The sequence below is a fragment of the Stegodyphus dumicola genome, chromosome 9, assembly GCF_044657685.1.
Source record: "Stegodyphus dumicola isolate Sdum_Otavi_A_Nest chromosome 9, ASM4465768v1".
Classification (NCBI taxonomy): Eukaryota; Metazoa; Arthropoda; class Arachnida; order Araneae; family Eresidae; genus Stegodyphus; species Stegodyphus dumicola.
Window position 1 is genome coordinate 140,358,669 of NC_140776.1, and position 19,819 is coordinate 140,378,487.

Below are 19,819 nucleotides of genomic sequence, written 5' to 3' on the forward strand. Positions count from 1 at the left end.
GTAAATAGAAATCAGAACTTTTTATTGCAGTCTATAGGAAAAAGATGTTCTATAATAATAGCCAATGCAGAATTTTATTCAAAGTGAACTTTACTAATCTGCCTTCGTTTATATTTAGTGTGTTAAATTTCACATTTAATAACTGCTCACTCTTAAATGTACTGTCTACACAAGAAATACTCATCAAACAGAATGAATTTATCTTATTCATAACGAATATATTCAGTTTATTCACATGTAACGTTTAATGTTAATAATGGATATAATCAGATCGTACACAATATATATTCTGAATCTTACACTTTCAAAATCAAAAGAATGCAAGCATTGAAAGAAGAAAAACACTAGATTCATTGGAACACTTCCAGTCCTTCTCAGCTCAATTAAAAAAAAACTATACACTTGAATTCTCTTAATCCACAGGTGTTAGTAAATGCATAATATTCGAGGCAAATTGTAGCTTGAGTCATCTTCTCGATGTAAAGAGCGATAATATGCCATGAACATCAATCCAAATATCAATGCGTGATAAAAATTACGAAAGTGAAATGTCAACTATTAATTAAACTCATAAAAAGAAAGCACTACAAGATTTTCTACTATTACACCATACAATTATAGCTGCGAAACAAATGAAAATTAAAACATAAAGAACATACGCTCATATGCACGAAGATTTAGCGTCACAAGAGCAATAGAAATTCATTGGTCCATTTTTCGGAACCCCTCTCTCAGTGGCTGCGCTGGTGTGCACTTGTGAAATATGTATATGAAAAGCATTTTTATCTCCAGAGAGCGAGACTATCCATCAGAAACTCTAAAGATATACTGTTTTAAAAATATTTTGTAATATTGCTGTTGAATTAAATTTTATGTAGTTTAAGTGCAAAGAACATGATATTTAATACTCGTAAATAAAGGCAACCCACAAAACGTTAAAAACATGCCCTTTGGGCGTAATATAAAATCTGAAAGCTTTAGGAATTTTTTTTTTAATTTTATTTTTCATCTTTTTTTTAACTTTTTGAAACTTTAATGATAAATTCTTCAAGATATTCGAGTGTAACCCAAAGTTTTCAAATTGTAATTTTTCGAGGATAGTAAGAAGGATAAAAAAAGGTAGCATGTTATTTTAATATAATTTATTTAAGTCAGAGAAGAAAAAAAGAGAAATGAAATTTTTGACTTCAGCTGCGTTTAAAAACATCCATATCTCTAATATACATTTCAAAAAAGCCAATCTTTTTAAAATTATACATTATGCAGGTATGAATTACTTTCCTGTATTTATTAATTTTTTAACATTTCTGAATGTTGCTTGTTTAACTCAGTATCTTTCGATTAGTATACGACGATCGGTTCTTAAAATATTGTAAGTAACTTAAATTTGGATTCTTAATTTAACAGCTTTGAATATTGATGAACATATAGCGGGAGTCATGTTTCTGCAGATTACTCAGATGTTATAAAATATATTTTTTATTACTTTTGAACAATTAAAAAAATGAATGCTCAGTTAATTTAAATTTCTTAATTTAAAATCCTTATACTTACTTTAAAATTATCTAAAAAATTATTTTTGACTTTACAATTATCTTAAAAATATGAAAAAAATGCATTCATACTTTCTCATGTATCTTGTTCAGAAGCCGAGGGACTATTACCAGAAATGTTGGCTTCAAAGTTTTCAAATCATCAAATAAGAGACTAATATCACCGCTGTAGAAACCAATTCGGCCTCCATTTATCAATACAAGTAGCTGCGTTTAAAAGAAAGATTTACTCACATTAACAAAATAAGATAATGTAAGATTATGTATGCTATAAGTAAAAAAAAAAAAAAATTATGCATTTGATAAGTAAAACAATAAGAAAACTTAAGATTCAAAAACTTGCAGTACTAAATAAAGGAGAATGAGGATTCAACTAGTAATGTATTACAGCAAACATACAAAAATATAAGATTGGAATAATTATATAGTAGATTCTCAATTATCTGAGGTAATTGAAAGTGTAACCACCTTGGATGATCCAAAATTTGGTTAGCATATAAGGTATTTCTCCCACCTTCTTAGCTTGCCTTCGTGGTATAGAGGTCTGCCTGCTGGGCGCATATTCCAGAGGTCTGAGGTTCGATTCCCGGCGAAGGCATTGCTCATATTTCATTTTTCCTGCTTTCAAATTACCTAATGTCTTTAAAAACCAGAGATTAAATTTTAAATCATGACAGTTTTTCTTTCGTGATTCCTGTGATTCCTCCGAAGTTGTCTGTTTGAAATTCTAAACATAAAGTACCCAAGTACTATTATTAACTTTTGGCAAACTTTTTAGTAAAAAAAATTTGTTTCCTGCAGATAAGTAAATAATGTACTCAAGATTTTATTTCATTACAAAAACACTAATGAAAAAAACTCCATCAAAAATTGAGAAAACTGTGAAAGTTAATCCATTTCTTATAAACATTTTATCAAAAATTATTATTTATTTATTTATCTAATATTGGAAAATATGTTACACTTTTTTTTGTTTGTTTGTTTTTCTTTCAGCTAAAACTACACAACCTTCTGACAAAGTTCGGTATCAAATAGTTAAAAAATCTAAATAATAAAGAATATTCTTTAAGGATTCAGTATGGCTAATTTTTACATTATCTGGTTCAGTTTCATCGTCATCCTCAGAATCACTCCCATCATCACTCTCTCGGATCTGCGGCGTGGAAGATTCAAACCTGAAAGGGGAATCATTCAATTTCTCCAGACCGAAATGTCCTTTTGAGCAATATTTTTTGTCCTTTGTCTTTGTAAACTGCCTTCAAATTCATTGTGTTTAGTCAGTATTATGACTGCATATATTGCTTTCGTTGATAATGTATGTAAACCATATCTTTTATCGTGATGCATAAGAATATGGCTACTATATGACCCACTACTTTTAGAGTTTTCGTTGTACACTTTCAAGTGTAAATAAAGGTAAATAAAGATCGGTTAATCGGTAAGTAAAGATCTTGATGTCCGCTAGCTCATTTACTTTAATTCTACATGTCCAGGAACCCAGCAGTAACGAATCTGGTATTCGGTGCTTCTTAAGATTAGATTTAACTAATAATTTCACAGTTCTGAGTATTTAAAAGAGCTTTTAGAGCTTACAGCACACTAAGCATGACAGTGAAAACATACTCCAGCACAGATTAGATAAAAAAAGAGCACCATACCCAGCATTTAATTCTTCAGTGAGTACAGAGCAATCTTTACGCAAAGGTCTACCTTCTATATGATTTCCAATCACGAAAAATGCTCCAATATGATGGTTCCTTTTAACCCGACGAAATGCCGGGCTTCATCAGTCTTTAATCGCTTGGCCTCTGATGGAGCAACATAAATGCTGAAGAGAATTGCCTTAGACCGAGAAAAATGATTTGCTATTTAAATAGCTTTTATACTACAATCAGCAAAAGAAGATTGTTATCTGAACATGTAGTACTCATTCAGTATAAACTCATTCAGACATTTTCCTTATGAAATAAAACGTCAAGAAATATAATGGTCAAACTAGTTTTGTTTGACTTGCAACATTACAATATAAACTGATATAATTCGGGGATCATTGAATATGCCTTAACTTCAAAATAGTTCTGTCTTTCTGAATTATTGTTCTTTTGCAGTACCATATTCATTCCCGTTAGATGAAACGTAAACGATATTTTCCACAGAAGACACTTCTGTATTCTGAATAAAATGTCGTAGAGTCATTAGGTCATTGCCGGAACATGAAACATGTACAATGCCCTCACCGGAATTCGAATTCCGGACCTCCCGAATACGAGTCAAGTCTGCTTTCAATTACACCACGAAAGCATGCGGAAAGGAGGGAGAAAATGCCCATGTGTGCTCGTTAGAACTGCAAGGTGATAAACTTTTGAACAAGGACACTTTCCTTTATATTTGCTGTACGTAAAAGGATAAAACTTAGTCAACAAAAGAGAAATTAATAAGAGAATTTGTATCTAAAAAACACAAAAATAAATACTCACATCATTTCCGGCTACCAACCATTTTGATTCATCCATGCCTTAAGGCAAAGATAAGATCATTTAAGATAAAGCCGTTTTATTATGATAAATTAGTAGTTTGGATTGATACGGAGATTATTTTGTTTTCATATTTCATCATTTTAGAAAAAAAGACAATTTGGGAAAAATAATTGAATTCCTCACCGCACAGGCAATGGAAAAACTTAAACTTACCTGTCAGGTAAATTGCATCGATAATCTTTTTGTTAAAACTACAAAAAAATACACTCAACCCTCTTATAGAGACCACCTCCTAAGAATACCTTCAAAGTAGTTTTGAAAACTTTAATAAGAATGAAAATCGCCTCCCTAAGACCACAATTTCTACATAAGATTCCAACCGTCTAGAAGCTCTTATGATCGTTCTATAGAGGATTAATTGTAATTTTTCAGAAAAGTACTGAGTTCTCTGAAATAAATTTATGCTTATTTCCACTCATGTTAAAAATAAATACAAAAGGTAACTTCAATAATTTATTTGAAATAAAACACATTTTACCTGTGCTTGTCTCTCCATAAGATGGGCAAGGGGTAAAAATGACAAATAAACATCTTCCTTGTGAGGAGCTGAACTTCCCTTGAGGGAGAAAAAAGATCATAAACTAACTGAAATTTAAAAACAAGTTACACAGAGATCTGTGTAACTTAAAAATATAATTATTATATTTAAAATAATTATAAGTAATAGTTATAATTTAAAAAGTTGAGCGATTTTAAAATACTTTATCTCTGAAGTTTACGAACGGAAGTGAAAAATATTAAATAAAATGGAAGAAAACTGGAATCGGTTTATTAAGAAGTGACTCTCAACGCAAAATATGCCAAGATGACCATCAATTCGGTGTCACGTTTGTCTCAAACGTAACTTCTGATAATTTTTCAACAATTGTGTTTTATGTAGACAAAGGAGAATTGTACTTCCAGATGATAATATTGCAATGTGTCAAATCTATTGACCCAGTCGGTCAGCTGTGAAACAAAGAAACATTGGGTTCATTATCACTATTCTATCGCAAAGTAGCTTCGTAAAAAAAAAAAAAAAAAAAAAAAAAAAAAAAAAAAAAAAACACTCTACATTTGAGTAACATTATAAAATTAGGAATTTTTTTGTCATTTAACGTTTAACGCAGAGGTATGCTTTGCATTAATGTTCTTCACTTTAACGAAGGATTTAACAGATTTTCAAGCTAATCATAATTATAGAAATACATAGAAAGTGTGCTCTTTTTTAAGAAAATAAATTTAATAGGATTTTTAGTTTCAACGACAAATACTGAAAAATTAAAGTGTTGCTCAGCATTTGTTTTATGCAGTGATTGCCGAAAATTATAACTTAAGAACATTTACATATTACATATTAACATTGTGAAGAAGCATATGATTGTAAAGAAGTTTTAGTGGATGGTTTCATTGCCTGCGAATAATGTCTCAGTCTAATGCGTCATCCATACTCTTATGCTTCATTTTGCGGTCCTTCGCTGTTGGTAATAAAGCCATCTATCATACTGCTGGACCCAGGTCATAAATCTGGCAAAAGTATGAATGTTTGTAGTTATCTGTCAACCTCATCTTGCGTGTGTAATATCAGTCAGTTTCTGTGATGCATTCACCCTAAACAACTTTCTCAGCGATGAGGTGACTAAGCGGCTACCTTCGGCCATTCCTGACGAATTCTCAATTTGTTAATGGCCTTGTGTTTGAAAATGTATTCGCTTTCACGTCAGCTTATCAGACCGCAAACCTCGGTTTCCATACTAAGATAGACAGATGTGATGATCTTACACCATCGACAGGGAAATTGATCCACGGATGGCTTATCAGTCAAATAAGTCCTGTTATCGATCAAGGTCAAAGCCATTAAGTAAGTTATAGGTACAAATTATTAAATAACCTGGACCTATAAGTATGACAGTACACCTATGAGTATGACAGTTACTGTACTGTCATGGCTTTCATGGCTTTGACTATGGTCAAAGCCATTAAATAAGTCATAGGTTGAATCAAGGTTAGGACCTGTGCCTTCCCGAAGGTATATTGCGGGCCTTCTTTTTAATCACCTTCCCTATTTTGACCATGGAGGTAAGAAAGGAAGGAGGGGCCAACCCCGCACTAAGAGTGCAGCACTGCTCCGAGGCTTCGGTCTCCATATGGGTTGTTTTCTGTTCACATTCAGAAGCTCCCTTGGCAGCGCTCTGATATTATTTGACACACGAGAGTTCCATACAAATCGAAAAACGGGACACTTCCGCATTAAAAAAAAAAAAAAAAAAAAAAAAAAAAAACATTTATTGTGTGATGGATGATAGCAACTTGTATAATTTAGTGACATTTACGCAAAACCTTTTACACCCGCAAAAATCACATCATGGTTATTTTTCGATAACTAACAACACCGATTTTGATTATGAATTTGTTTTATAAAATTCTAAGTTGTTGAACTACAAAAATATAGATTTTAGCAAAAATGTTATACTTAAAGAAGGAAAAATACCTTACAAATTGTATACGTCTTTCGATACCCTTGATAGAGAGTTCGCTACTTTTATTTTATGTTTCAAACGCTAGTGAAAGAATTAAAAATTTGCACATGCGGAAAACGAAAAATATGAAATATGTATGGGTATTTATTATTATTACGCATTATTAACAAAATACGTAAATATTTATTAAATTATTTTTTAATGTATCTGAAATGAAGGATTTATTCATTCATAAACTCCTGTGAAAGTTACTGTGAAGAAATCTAATTATGAAATGTATCTAAATTTAAAATTATTATAAATATTATCTAAATAGATAATAACCTGAGCATTCAGTTACAAACATAAATTGAAATCCTGTTGGCAAATACGCTTATAAAACTCTTTAAGGAAGAATTGTTCGTACTGGAAAGCAATCTGTTAAAAGGTTTTGTAAAGCAAATTCTATCAGATGCGTACTTAAGGTAATTTTAGTAATGAAGAAGATTTTTTGAATATGTATTCTTGAAATTAAGGGTAAAAAAATCTGATAAGTATAATTAAAAGAATTATTCCCTTACATTTTATAATAACTCAGCTACAAGTTTTAAATAATGTTAAAAAAATCCTTTTTTTCATTCCCTTTCAGAAATATTCAGAGAAAATTAAGTACATGGAAATTTCAAAAATTCTGATTAGTGGCTTGATCGTGAAACAAAAAGCCAAAAAATATAACAAAAGATTAAATATTTTAGGTTTCGAAACTAGCAATAGTTAGCTTTCAAACTGGAAAGACAGGCACCAAATCCATTAAAAAATCTTTAACGACGAATCCAAAGACTCTCACATAGGAGTTGCGATTATATAAGTTAATGATGTATTGTTTACGTTGCTTCACTATATCATGCCAGTATTTTTAAAATTTTAACAAAACGACCATTTGTTAAAGGACAAAGTCAGACGAAACTTAAATGTTCGAAGAGAGAAACGTTTCTGGTGGAAATATTCCAAATGACAGGCTTATGTATTTTAAACTACACTAACTAAAGTTTTAAACTACTCTTTCTGGTTAGTACGTTAGAAGTTCCTCAATTTATCAGAATAAAATCATTATTTTGAGCGCTACGGTAAAGAATGGTGAAATTATAAGGTATTTTTCCCTCCTTCCATCCTGCCTTCTTGGTGTAACGGTTAACACACTCGCCGCGTATTCGAAAGGTCCAGGTTCGAGTCCCAGCGAGAGCATTGTACATGTTTCCTGTTTCAATATAAACCTAATGATTGTACAAAATTACTTTAAAATTCTTAACAGAAAGACATAGTATTTATTGTTTATTACTATTGCCTTATTAAATTTCCGATTTGATTCTTGTTGGACAAAGACTTGAGTTCACTTTGGAAATCATGTAAGTACTCATTCACCCATGTTATATAACAAATATGGAACACTACTTAATTTTCAGGTTACTTCAGACGTATTTATTGAATATGTTTCTTTATTTTAGGTCTTAAAGAGAAAAAAATAACCAAATTAGAATGAAACTTTAGGGCGGCAAATAAAAATAAAAATAAAAATTTTATCTTTCAAATTTCTAATTTTAAGTATTCTTAAAAAACAAAACACTTACATATTTTAACTCTAATTTATAAAATACCTAAAGTATTCTTTTTAGTTTGGTTCTTACCCTTTCCCTCTCATAAATAGTAAAATACTGTAGGGTTTTATCGTTTTTACTAGCAGTTATTTGAATTTGTTAGCCTTTTTCTGTCGTTTCATATTCCCTTCCTGTTTCCTCGCCGGTATATAGTAAATCAGTTAGAGCGAACTAGAGTGAATTTTATCTGAAGTAGCAAAAAGTTTAGTCAGAGCGTGGCTTCGCTATTACGAGCGCACGTTGTTAATTCTATCAGCTACTAACTTCAAACCTCGAATGCGCATTCTTGCCGCCGAAATTATTATCCTGCCAGTGTAAGTTTCTGAATCAACTTGCTACGCTAAGTCGAATTGTGTAGTGCTGTATTACTGTTTATCTTTGAATTTGGTTGTTATTTTGCATTTTCAAGTTTCTTACCACAAGTAATTAGTGACAATATAAGCACGTAAGTCCGTGCTGTCTGTAAACGATCGTGTTCAATAAAAGGGTCTTTTAACCCTTTTCCCTGCTGTATTCATCTTCGAGTCCTTGCGAGAAGTCGTAGCTAAGACTTTTAAGTAGATCTAGTTACATTGCATGTTATCTAAGACGACTAGAGCCCACAGTACTTCTAAAATTTTTTTCCTGAAGTGCGCCATGCCAAAACAAATTTGTGTGACTTTTATATAACATTATAGATGCATGTACTTGCCTAACAGCAAATGTCAAACTGAAATACGTGCATGACTTTAATAATCCAGTATTAGTTTACGATTTTGCTATAGCTAGACTACAATATTCATGTACTTTATTTCATATAGCACTTATTATGTTCGAGATCCACCTCGTATTGTGTATACGAACATGTCTTTGAGAACAAAAAATAATAAAAATAGAATTATATAATTATGCGTCAGCTTACCAAATGATGTACCATGCTAGTTGTTGAGATGGTTAAGTTATAATGCGATATCATAGCCCCTTTAGGTTCTCCCGTCGTTCCACTAGTGTAGCAAATAGTTGCTATATCGGATGGAGATGGAGTCTGAAAAAAAATAATAATACATCTAATGGATTAAATGTCATTAAGCTGTTTTACCTATTGTAATTTAATTTTTGTTATTTTTCTCAAGAGTGAATAATTATAATCATTTGATGTGAGCATTAACTACCGTACACCTGTTCTTTGTAATTATGCTTTACATACTGGATTTTATTTAGCTTAAATGTATGCTATATCTTAACCATATCTGAGTTGTGACTTACTGTGATTTAAGATAACTTTAAATATGAAAATCTAATTCTATGCCTCAAGAATCACATCCAGGGAAAATGGATTACACACAACAGTTGTTAGTTCTTTGAATAGATATTTGAAACTTCTCTGAGTATACAAATTCTAAGAGAGTTCATTCATCATTTTGTTTATAATATCATTGTTGAAATATATAATCAGTTCACTGTTATATGCATGTATGTATGCAATATCTCAAAACGGCTGCACGATTAAATATCTTTCGATGATTGGTCCTGTACCAATGCCCAAGTTTAAATGAGTGCTCAGTGCTACAGGCTAAAGCAATTTTCATTAAATGATGTTTTGAGCAGGTAAATACTGAACTGAAGATATGCAACTTGCTCCTCAAGTTTTAACAAGAAAATTGCTCTGCTTAGCCTAATTAGAAGAGCAAAACCTCATATTTATATAATTACAATCAACCATGACTAATGCTAAAATTCGAAATTTATTTTTGGATGATTCAAAATGATGATGCTCATGTCAAACTTTCGAAATCTGTGGAAATCTCAAAATGGAAGATAATACAAATTTTTTCAATAAAAAACACCCCCTTTACCACTAGAAGTAACATACTACTCGGAATTTCAATTGCAGGTTATGCTGTTTGCTAAAAAACCGCTTGAGAGATGTTTCTGGCAAGATGGAGACAGGCTTTTCTCAAGCAGAACGAATTTATATATTGGAGCATAAATCTGAGCAAATATTAAGCATTTGATAACGATGCTACCTTTGTCAGATTTTTTGTTGGTGACTGGAACAGTGCACTTCCCTCTTCGTTCATGTTGTCCGAACTCAAAAGAGACGGGCAACCATTTTATTTCTTATCATGGACGCTTTCACTTTCTCGCAGTGTCATTTCCAAATGGAAAATCATTGTAATGTTAGGTTCACGAACATCTGGAAGGTCTTCTCTTTAAACCTTCCGCACATTTCCTTAAGAATGCATTCTGAAATAATGGGCAATCTTTAAAATTCATTCTGCTTGGATAAAAGGCGTCTGCATCTTGAACTAAACAAACGGTATTTAAAGCTAAGACTATAAACTGCAACTGACAATTCAAATGATTTATTACTTATAGCAGTGTTAGGGTGTAATCCATTGGAACAATTCGCTCTCTATATTCATTTTCAAGTTTTCAAAATTTGATGTGCACCACTTGTAGGTCACTCTGTATTTAATGAAATTCAATTTTACGTAGCGTATTCGGAAACTAAGTACCGTTTCATTCTAGCGCCGTCGCAGCGCTGTGGTAGGCGTCCCGCGCATGCGCACTAGTCTTTCTTGTTCACTGACTTTCAATTGTCGCCATTTTGGTTTCTCTATGTTGTGTTTTCAGTTTGCTGTGCACATTCAAAATGTTTAAGACAATTAGTTCTCCCGCTGACTCTGAGATTCGTGCCGTGATTAAATTTTTGAACGCGAGGAATGTTAAACCGGCCGAAATTTATCGTCAAGTGACAGAAGTTTACGGTGAATACGCGATAAGTGATGGAATGGTGAGAAAGTGGGTAAGAATTTTTAATGCAGGTCGAACAAATGTCCACGCCGAAGCTCGGAGTGGCCGGCCTTCTGTTGTCACCGATGATTTGGTAAGGAAAGTTGATGAAGAAATTCATGAGAACAGACGCTTCACAATGACAGCTGTTTCAGAGGCATTTCCACAAATTTCACGTACTGTTTTTTTCGAAATTGTGTCTGACCGCTTGAATTATCGCAAACTGTGTTCCCTATGGGTTCCAAAAACGCTCACTGATGTTCACAAAATAAAGCGACTTGGTAGTGCCCTGACATTTCTCACGTGGTACAGTGATGAGGGAGAAAACGTTTTAAACCAAATTGTGACAGGTGATGAAACTTCTGTGTGTCATTTCACACCAGAATCGAAACAACAATCGATGGAGTGGAGACACACTCATTCTCCGAAAAAACAAAAGTTCAAAGTGACAATGTCATCACAAAAAATCATGTGCACTGTCTTCTGGGATAGGAAAGGCATTTTGCTTACTGAATTTCTTCCCAGAGGTGAAACCATTAATGCGGCACGATATTGTGAGACTTTAACAAAACTAAGGCGTGTCATTCAAAACAAACGAAGAGGAATGCTCAGTAAAGGAATTGTGTTGCTCCATGACAATGCTCGGCCCCATAATGCTGGTGACACTCAATCGTTAATTCGACAGTTTCATTGGGAGCAGTTCGATCACCCGCCGTACAGCCCGGACTTTGCGCCGTCCGACTATCACTTGTTCCTGCACATGAAGCGCGAGCTTGGTGGCAAGCGCTTTGGATCTGACGATGACACGAAAAATGCTGTGGAGTCGTGGTTATCGAAACTGGCGGGAAGTTTCTTTGACGATGGTATACAAAAACTGGTCACCCGCTATGACAAATGTTTGATCATTGGCGGAAACTATGTTGAAAAATAGTTTTAAGACATGTATTTTCATGTAAAAATAAAATTGGATTCGAAAAAATTGTTTTACTATTTTTTTTTAAACGGTACTTAGTTTCCGAATACGCCTCGTATATGCTACCCATAACGATATTATTTTCTTTAGACGAAATGTTTTAACTCTATACTCATTTTTAACACTAACTTTTTTTTGTTAAGGGACTAATCCCCCACCCCAAACGTAAAAACTACATGAGGACCGGAAATAATTTACAAAATGAAACTTCATTGATGGTTTACATAAAAATTTAAATTATGCGCAGTTTTATTTAAATGTTTATATGACCGACATCATTTTATTTAGAAAGCTTAACTTGATAAGTTTCTTAAGATTAACAATATATTTATGGCTATCTGTTTAAGAGACATTTTGGTCTGCAATCTTTAAATAATGTGCCGTTATGGACTGTTATTTCTTTGGATTCTAAGAATATACAATAGAATCCCTTTTAACCGGCTTCCGTTTAAAGGAATTTCCGCTTTAATAGGCCGTAATTAATTTAAGTAAGAAAAAAAATCTCTAGCGCACGAGACTGTGTATCGGAAATTCTGAAGATATGCTCATTTAAAAATTATTTTGTGATATCGCTGTATAATTGAATTTTATGGTTTAAGTGCGAAGAACATGATATTTAATAAATAAAGGTAAGGTAAAAATAACGCCCATTTGGCGGTAATGTAAATTCTGAAAGCTTTCAGATTTTTCTTTTTTATTTAACATTTTGTGTGTTACCTTTATTTATTAAATATCATGTTCTTCGCACTTAAGCCATAAAATTCAATTCAACAGCAATATCGCACAATAGTTTTAAAAAGAGCATATCTTTAGAATTTCCGATACATGGTCTCGAGCGCTAGAGATGTTTTTTTTTTTTTTTTGTCCGTACAGTGTTGCCACTGCTTAATCTAACTTCGTTGAGTCTCTTAATCAAAAACTTACAAATGCTTTACAATATATGAAATAGATGATAAAACAAATTCCAAATTTTGGCTTTTAAATGCCCATATTCGTGTGGAGACATACGCTATTCAAAATTTGATGGCTCTAGGTGCCGTTGTTTTATTACAATGCAAGAAACATACATAGATTTTGAAGCTTTGTCATTAGTGTCTTTAAATATTATACTGGGCGATAATATTTGGTGTCAACAATTTAAAAGTGATTTGCCGTTTATAGTGAATCAACGCAAAATTCCAAAACGAAATTAATACTCTTCTGGGCAAATTGTCAATTTGGGTTAAAAAAAAGTAAGCTAAAAGATTATAAAAAATTGGAAATTCTGTAATTATGTATTTTAAATGTAATAAAAAACAAATAAACCTTAAAAAAGGAACACTATATACAGTAACGGTATCGCACTATCGATGAATTAAAAGTGACTGATATCTGTAGCAGTCTTCTTGCCAACTAACATACCGCCTCTATCGTAACCCATGGACCAGTGATAAGAAAGTGTGATAGAAAATTTAAAGAAACAGTATTGAAGAAAGCTTTTGACAGCTCTCAGTGAAGAGGTTAACTCTGATTGAAGCCTCATCGATTTATTGAAAGCGAGTAATGTAAAGGAAGCTATTTATATGATGGCAAGGTCATGGTAAGAGGTGGATGAATCTACAATGATAAAACCTTGGCGGAAACTTTGGTTGCCGTATCAAAGAGCCTCAGAAGGAAAAGCAGTCACCGCAGTTGAAGAGACAAGTTTTGCGTCGTCATTCATGAAAGGTATTTTCAGCAAGAAATTTTGTCAGATAGCGACATCACCGGAGCTGTCTCTGATGCGGTTTACAATGATGATGGCTCCGGCATCAGTGACAATGCGACCTCCGTCCCATCATATACAGATGGAGCAAAATCACTGGAAATGCCTTTATGCTGTGTGGAAGAACAGTATCAGCTTTTTCCATTGATGCGATGCCTTTTAAAAAATGGCGAAACTATGCAGCGAGTATCCGAATTTCCAGCTTTCAGAAAAAAAAAAAAAAAAAAGACTGAAATTTTTTAAACATTTCTGCTAATGGTATGTAACACTTGTAATAAACTTGAACATTTAATAAATACTTACTTTAACTATAAAAAAATGCATTTCCGCCAAGTAAATAAATTTTTCTTCACTCTCCACTTTAACCGGAATTCTGCTTAACCGGCTTAACCCAGATCTCATTTAGGCCGATTAAGAGAAAGTCTACTGTGCCTCAATTTTGTTTTGAGAAAACGATCTAAATAACTCAAACAATGAGAAGTTAATTAACTCATACACAATCTAAATAACTCATACAATGAGAGACTGATTACTTACAACTGTAGGAGCTGGATTTTTCATTCCACTTTCCTGAAAGGAAAAAAATTGCAGTAAGAGAAAATTTCTCAATACACCGAAATAATTTTAAAGAATATTTTCACTTAGTTTGTGCTTCGACTTTGAACACAACCGGGTGTTTTATTATAATCCATTAATCCCCGAACCTTGAATGCATGTCGAAACAAGCATTAGAAACAATATGCAGGCTATGAAATCAAGCAATATATGACTGTTATATACGGCATACGGTCGGTGAATCAAAATGACCTTGAGGAATCTTCAAGTACACTCACGTCCATAAATTAAGGATAATTCGGAGTCACGCGGAAATCGAACTCTACAATAAATATATCACCTGTAAAATCACTACACACATCTTCAAGAATCATATGCAAATTTCAGCAAGTAAGCAGATGACACCGATGGTACGTCACAATGACGAGAGTGTAAGAGAGTGATATATAACGAATACAGGCAATGAAGTAAAATTGTTCGCAGGCGCTTTATAAGCATTTCAGTGCAATAACCGAATAGTCATGACACAAAGGACGCATTTGGATGATTTTTTACGTGGTAGAAATATCGGCCGTCTGGAATGTGGACGTACCCAACTGGAAGTATCAGACGAACTTGGAATTGCCCAGAGTGTCATCTCCAGGCTTTGGCGACGATTCCAAGATGATGGTAATGTGAGTAGACGTTACAGCACAGGTCGCCCCAGAGTTACAACGCCGAATGAGGACCGGTATTTAGCAGTTATTGCCAAAAGAAACAGGCAGAGCACAGCTTCAGACCTGTCTCTGAAGCTGTGCTCCGCTTCACCGCTGGTACGACACCACTGGTACGACAATTTCAAGGCAGACCGTGTACAGACGCTTAGGACAGATTGGTCTATATGCTCGTAGACTTGTCAGATGCGTTCCACTTACTGCAACTCACTGTCTCCTGCGGTTAGCCTGGAGTAGATAGCATGCATTGTGGACACCGCTACAGTGGGCTTGTGTGATGTTTTCCGACGAGTCGAGGTTTAGCTTGCAGTCTGATTCTCGCCGGACTTTCATGTGGAGAGCTCCAGGTACCCGTTACCACCAAGAAAACATCATTGAACGACACCGTTACGGTGGTGCAGGAGTGCTCGTTTGGGGTGGAATTATTCTGGGTTCTAGAACTGACCTGCATGTTCAAATTGGAACCATGACAAGCCAAATCTATCGGGACGTCATTCTGGAACAACATGCATGTTTGTTTCGGGGCGCCATGGACGGACAATTTGTGTTTATGGATGACAACGCCCGTAAAACTAAACCATTTAATGATAAATAGGCTTTTATAAATAGGCTTTAAGTATCTTAATAATGTGCTTCAAATAAAATTTTATTTATTTTAAATTTTAAGAACAGTAGCACACAAATTTTCATGCTACGATTAAAACTTTAAAAATTTAGAATAACGAAAAATAAAACTGTGCTGATATTTGTTTATTTCTGGTAATTAAAAAATATCAAGAATGTATTGCATACGAAATTTAATAGTAATTTGGATCTGAGTAATCTGAATTTGAATACATGAAATGGTATGTAAGGAAGTCAAAGTAAAATGCTTGTACCCAAATCTGAAATGAAAAATTGATTTAAATTTATAATTTTACTCAATCAATCCATTTCTCTATAAGAATGCATAATAAACGTTAGAATTCAGTTATTTCTTTTAAATAAAATTAAATACCTTGTGATATTACTTTTAACTTGAATCCGATTTATAGTACAACTGCTGTATAATTGTAGGAAATATTGTTGAAAGAAGCTGTTCTGTATTAGCTTAACTTTTTACGAAGAGTAATATTCAACTAAGTTAAATTAAGGATTGTATTTTGGAAACTCGTAATTATTTACATAAACATTTTAATATAAAAATTAAAACTCTTTTGACTCTCTGCGAAATCATTAGTGCACTTGTAGTAAATGAAATTAACCTGAAAATAGCAGAATTGTATTCACGTTAAATTTTAAATTTTCTAAATTTAAAATTATTGATATTTTCTAACATTTTCTGATAATGTTCTAATATTAAAATTATTTTCTATAATATTTTAATAATTTCTATAATATTCTAATATTTTAAATATTTTGTAATTATATTCGTTTCTCTTCAATAAAATCTAACATTTTTCTGGAGGGGAAAGAAGCAGAATATTTGCAAATAACTAGAAGAAAATGTTATGAAATCATTTGGGAGTTAAGAATGTAATATTTTGGTAATTGAGATTATAAATCATAAAAATGGTGAATTTTGAAATTATTTATTTCGCATTACACGTTTAAAACATTATCTTGCTACGCACTAAAACTGTAACTATAAAAATATATAAATAAAATATCATACTTCAATTTCGTGAAACATATGAAGACTGACTTTCTTCTTCTCAGCAAGCTCATGCGCACCCTGAGATATATTATTTATAACCACAATATGCTTTAAACATGGGCAGTTCTCTAAGTTTTGCAGCAGAGAAAAGACTTTCTCTTCCTTATCACATATTACGATAGGGATTTCCGCTGTGCAAATAGAGGGAAAATGGATCAATTGAAGATAAATAATAGTATAACAGTTCATACATAAATCTACTGTAACAGACTGTGGATTAGTGTTATTTCGGAATATGAAAACTAACATTTAAATAGTCTTCTATCATTTTAAATTTTTGGTCTCTTATTACACAAATTCTTGTCCAGAAATAAGTTTAAGAAATGTAATTTTCATTCAGAATTTCAATAGGTTTATAAAAATGGGATATTTTAGACTGTCGCAAAAGAAATTCAGTTCTGAAAGAAGTTTTAAAAATATTAGTGAATGATAATTTATAATAACGTCCTAGAATCTTTAATTATGTTTCCTATGTTTCAAAATTTTATGTCTTTTCCTTTTACTAAGTTTGAAATTCGTATTTGATTTTAAAAACATTTGTTTAGTTATAATTAATGAAATTATTCATTGAGCAAATAAAAATAACATTCATATGTAGTTGATGCGAATTTTAATGGAATAAGTTTCTCTTTTTTAATTTGAATAATTAGAATGATAATGCACTCATTATAAAAAATGTAACTGAAATTGTAACCAAGTTTGTAACTGATAACTGATTTTGTGATAAAAAAAGCTTTTAGTAACAGTTTCAAACAAAATTTGTTATTGAAAACTGATTCAGTGATAGGAAAAGGTCTAAATCTAAGGTTATCAGGTTCAGTGTTCCTTCTTACTTTCTTTGAGAACATGCAAAGACCCTGACTCGAAACAGGGAGCTTACTAAAGCTATGTTCAATAAATGTGGGAAGTAGACAAGATACACAGGAAGGGTATACGAAACCCTTTATTTTTCACTCTTTACAATAATTTCCGTACTTCGGAATACAGAGACCAACTACTTGTGGTCTGAACGTAAGAATATAAAAATATTTAACTAAACTCTAACTTAACTTTGGAATAATAAACAAGGGCCTACGTGGAATATTGGCCGTATATTAACAGGAAGCTGTATGCAGTACAGAGAACTGTTAGCACTACAATACGTTTAAAATTATCAAGAGGATTAAACCTCTGGCCTGGAAGGCAACCAGCAACCGAGTAAAACTGCTTAGGCAAGCGGCCTGCTTCGACTAACTCCTTCCTCTCTCTCGCTTGGCAAAAAGCCACAACTTAAGTACTTGGCGTTCGCCAGACAATTTTGCATAAATAAGTTAAAGCTTTTAATTCTGGCCGGAAGTAGAAAATAAGAAGTGATAGTAAAGATTTAAAATAAAAATAAACGTTAGTAAAACTTAAGATCCTTACAAGGTTAATTTTACGTCTAAAAATTACTGATATAATTTATATCTAAGAAAATCTTTTGCAATTCTCTGATACTCGGGATAGCGTTAAAATCGTACCCTAATGATTATTCATACGTTAAGAATAAGCGTTATTACAAAAACAGAGATATTAACATACCTTCTTTGATAATAAATGAGCAGGCACTGGGTCCTAAAGTATCATAAAGTGGAACATTCACCATAGATTGGTTATAACAACCGTGCTCGGCTATAATCCACTGCAAAAAAATCATAAAATAATTTTCAAAATTCGATTCCAGTTCGATGGAAGCAAATGATGTAATTTGCAATCAACGAATGATCACAAACTCCTCCATATTATATTATCACTCATACCTGAAATACATAACTTTGGGTTAGAGTTTCTAAAGCTTTTCTGAAATTGAAAACGCACACACAAGGAATATGTTTAGAATACATGCAATATATTTAGAATACTAGCAATATATTCATAAACAGACCGAAAAGTCTTGGTCATTATTTACATTTTCTTTTCTCTACTTTCTCGTTGCCGTAATTCAAATAACATAATAATATAACATATAATAAACAACGTAATAATAAAGTTGAGCATGGTATTTTTCTTTATGTTATACTATTTTTTCGCAACAAACAAGCGGAAAAATGAGCGTTTTGATAAGATTAACATTACCAATAAGCAGAACATTATAAAACAGAAACTTAAGAAGCACCAAAACATATTAAAATTGAATTAAGACATCCGTTTCTAATTTTAAAAACTTAAATTTTAATACTTTTGTTCCATGTTTCATGAATTTAATTTACAGATTTAATATGATTTTTCAAACCGCTTAAAAACATCAAATTATTCTCTTTAAATATTTTGGAGTTTGGAGATAAGTCTGTATAATAGTATATATATGTGTGTATGTAAGAAAAATAAAGAATATGTAAAAGATTAAATTATCAGTGTAAATTAATTTCCCTTCTCTATTCTAAAAATCTATTTGCACATCTATTTGCGCTGCGTCATTTCGAGGAAAATCCATGTCATATGACTCTTACGTAATTCTAGTGATGTAAATTGAACTAAAAACTCAAGCAGCCAATAATAATTTTACAGCAATATTAACTACCCAATCAAAATGCTTTGAGAACCAAAACTAACTCAGTTTGATTTGAGATTTCATCCTGAACATTATTCACTTTCTTTCTACGCTTTGCCTTAGCTGGCCTGCAGTCTGTCTGCTTTTTCTTTCTTGCTACAAATCTATAAAAAATGTAAGCTTTTTGGAACAGGCTCATTTAATGGGCCGACTTGTGTGTAGCCGTAACATGTTGCTGAAAATAAATTAATCTGCCTTCGCCTCCAATTTCCTAGTCATTATGGATCAGCGCTTCTACGCCATCAAAATTCCTGTTCCTGAGTATATTACATACATATATAAAGAAATACAGAAATAGGCTAAAAATTAGAATTAAAAAATTTTTAAACCCGTCCTGCGATATAGCTGCAGGATTGAAGCAGAATAAACTTAAAGAATCTAAATTTATTATTAAATTAGAATAAAAGCAAGGCAATTCCTCTGTAATATGATTAATTGCAATCGTGTATAAGAGGTATCAAACAATATCAAAACACATCCAATTTAAAGAAAGAATTCATAGTAGAACAAACTCGAAAAATAAAAATGCGAAAGGGAGAAATATACAAAATTAGACAAATAAAAATTAATCTTTTTTATTGAAACTCCAATTCAGAACTCATCAGAGGAAA

At 32.4% G+C, this 19,819-nt stretch overlaps 1 protein-coding gene across 2 annotated transcripts in view; it reads right to left on the reverse strand.

The window, feature by feature from the left end:
• Nucleotides 1-19,819, reverse strand: part of LOC118185328 (long-chain-fatty-acid--CoA ligase 5-like) — a 65,594-nt gene that overhangs the window by 25,289 nt on the left and 20,486 nt on the right. For both annotated transcript variants that reach the window (XM_085824155.1, XM_085824154.1), the window contains exons 6-11: nt 18,200-18,299; nt 16,598-16,770; nt 14,213-14,245; nt 9,085-9,207; nt 4,569-4,646; nt 1,626-1,760 (exon numbers count right to left, since the gene is read on the reverse strand). In XM_085824155.1, the coding sequence (XP_085680281.1) occupies nt 1,626-1,760; nt 4,569-4,646; nt 9,085-9,207; nt 14,213-14,245; nt 16,598-16,770; nt 18,200-18,299 (642 nt within the window). The remainder of the gene's footprint in view (nt 1-1,625; nt 1,761-4,568; nt 4,647-9,084; nt 9,208-14,212; nt 14,246-16,597; nt 16,771-18,199; nt 18,300-19,819) is intronic.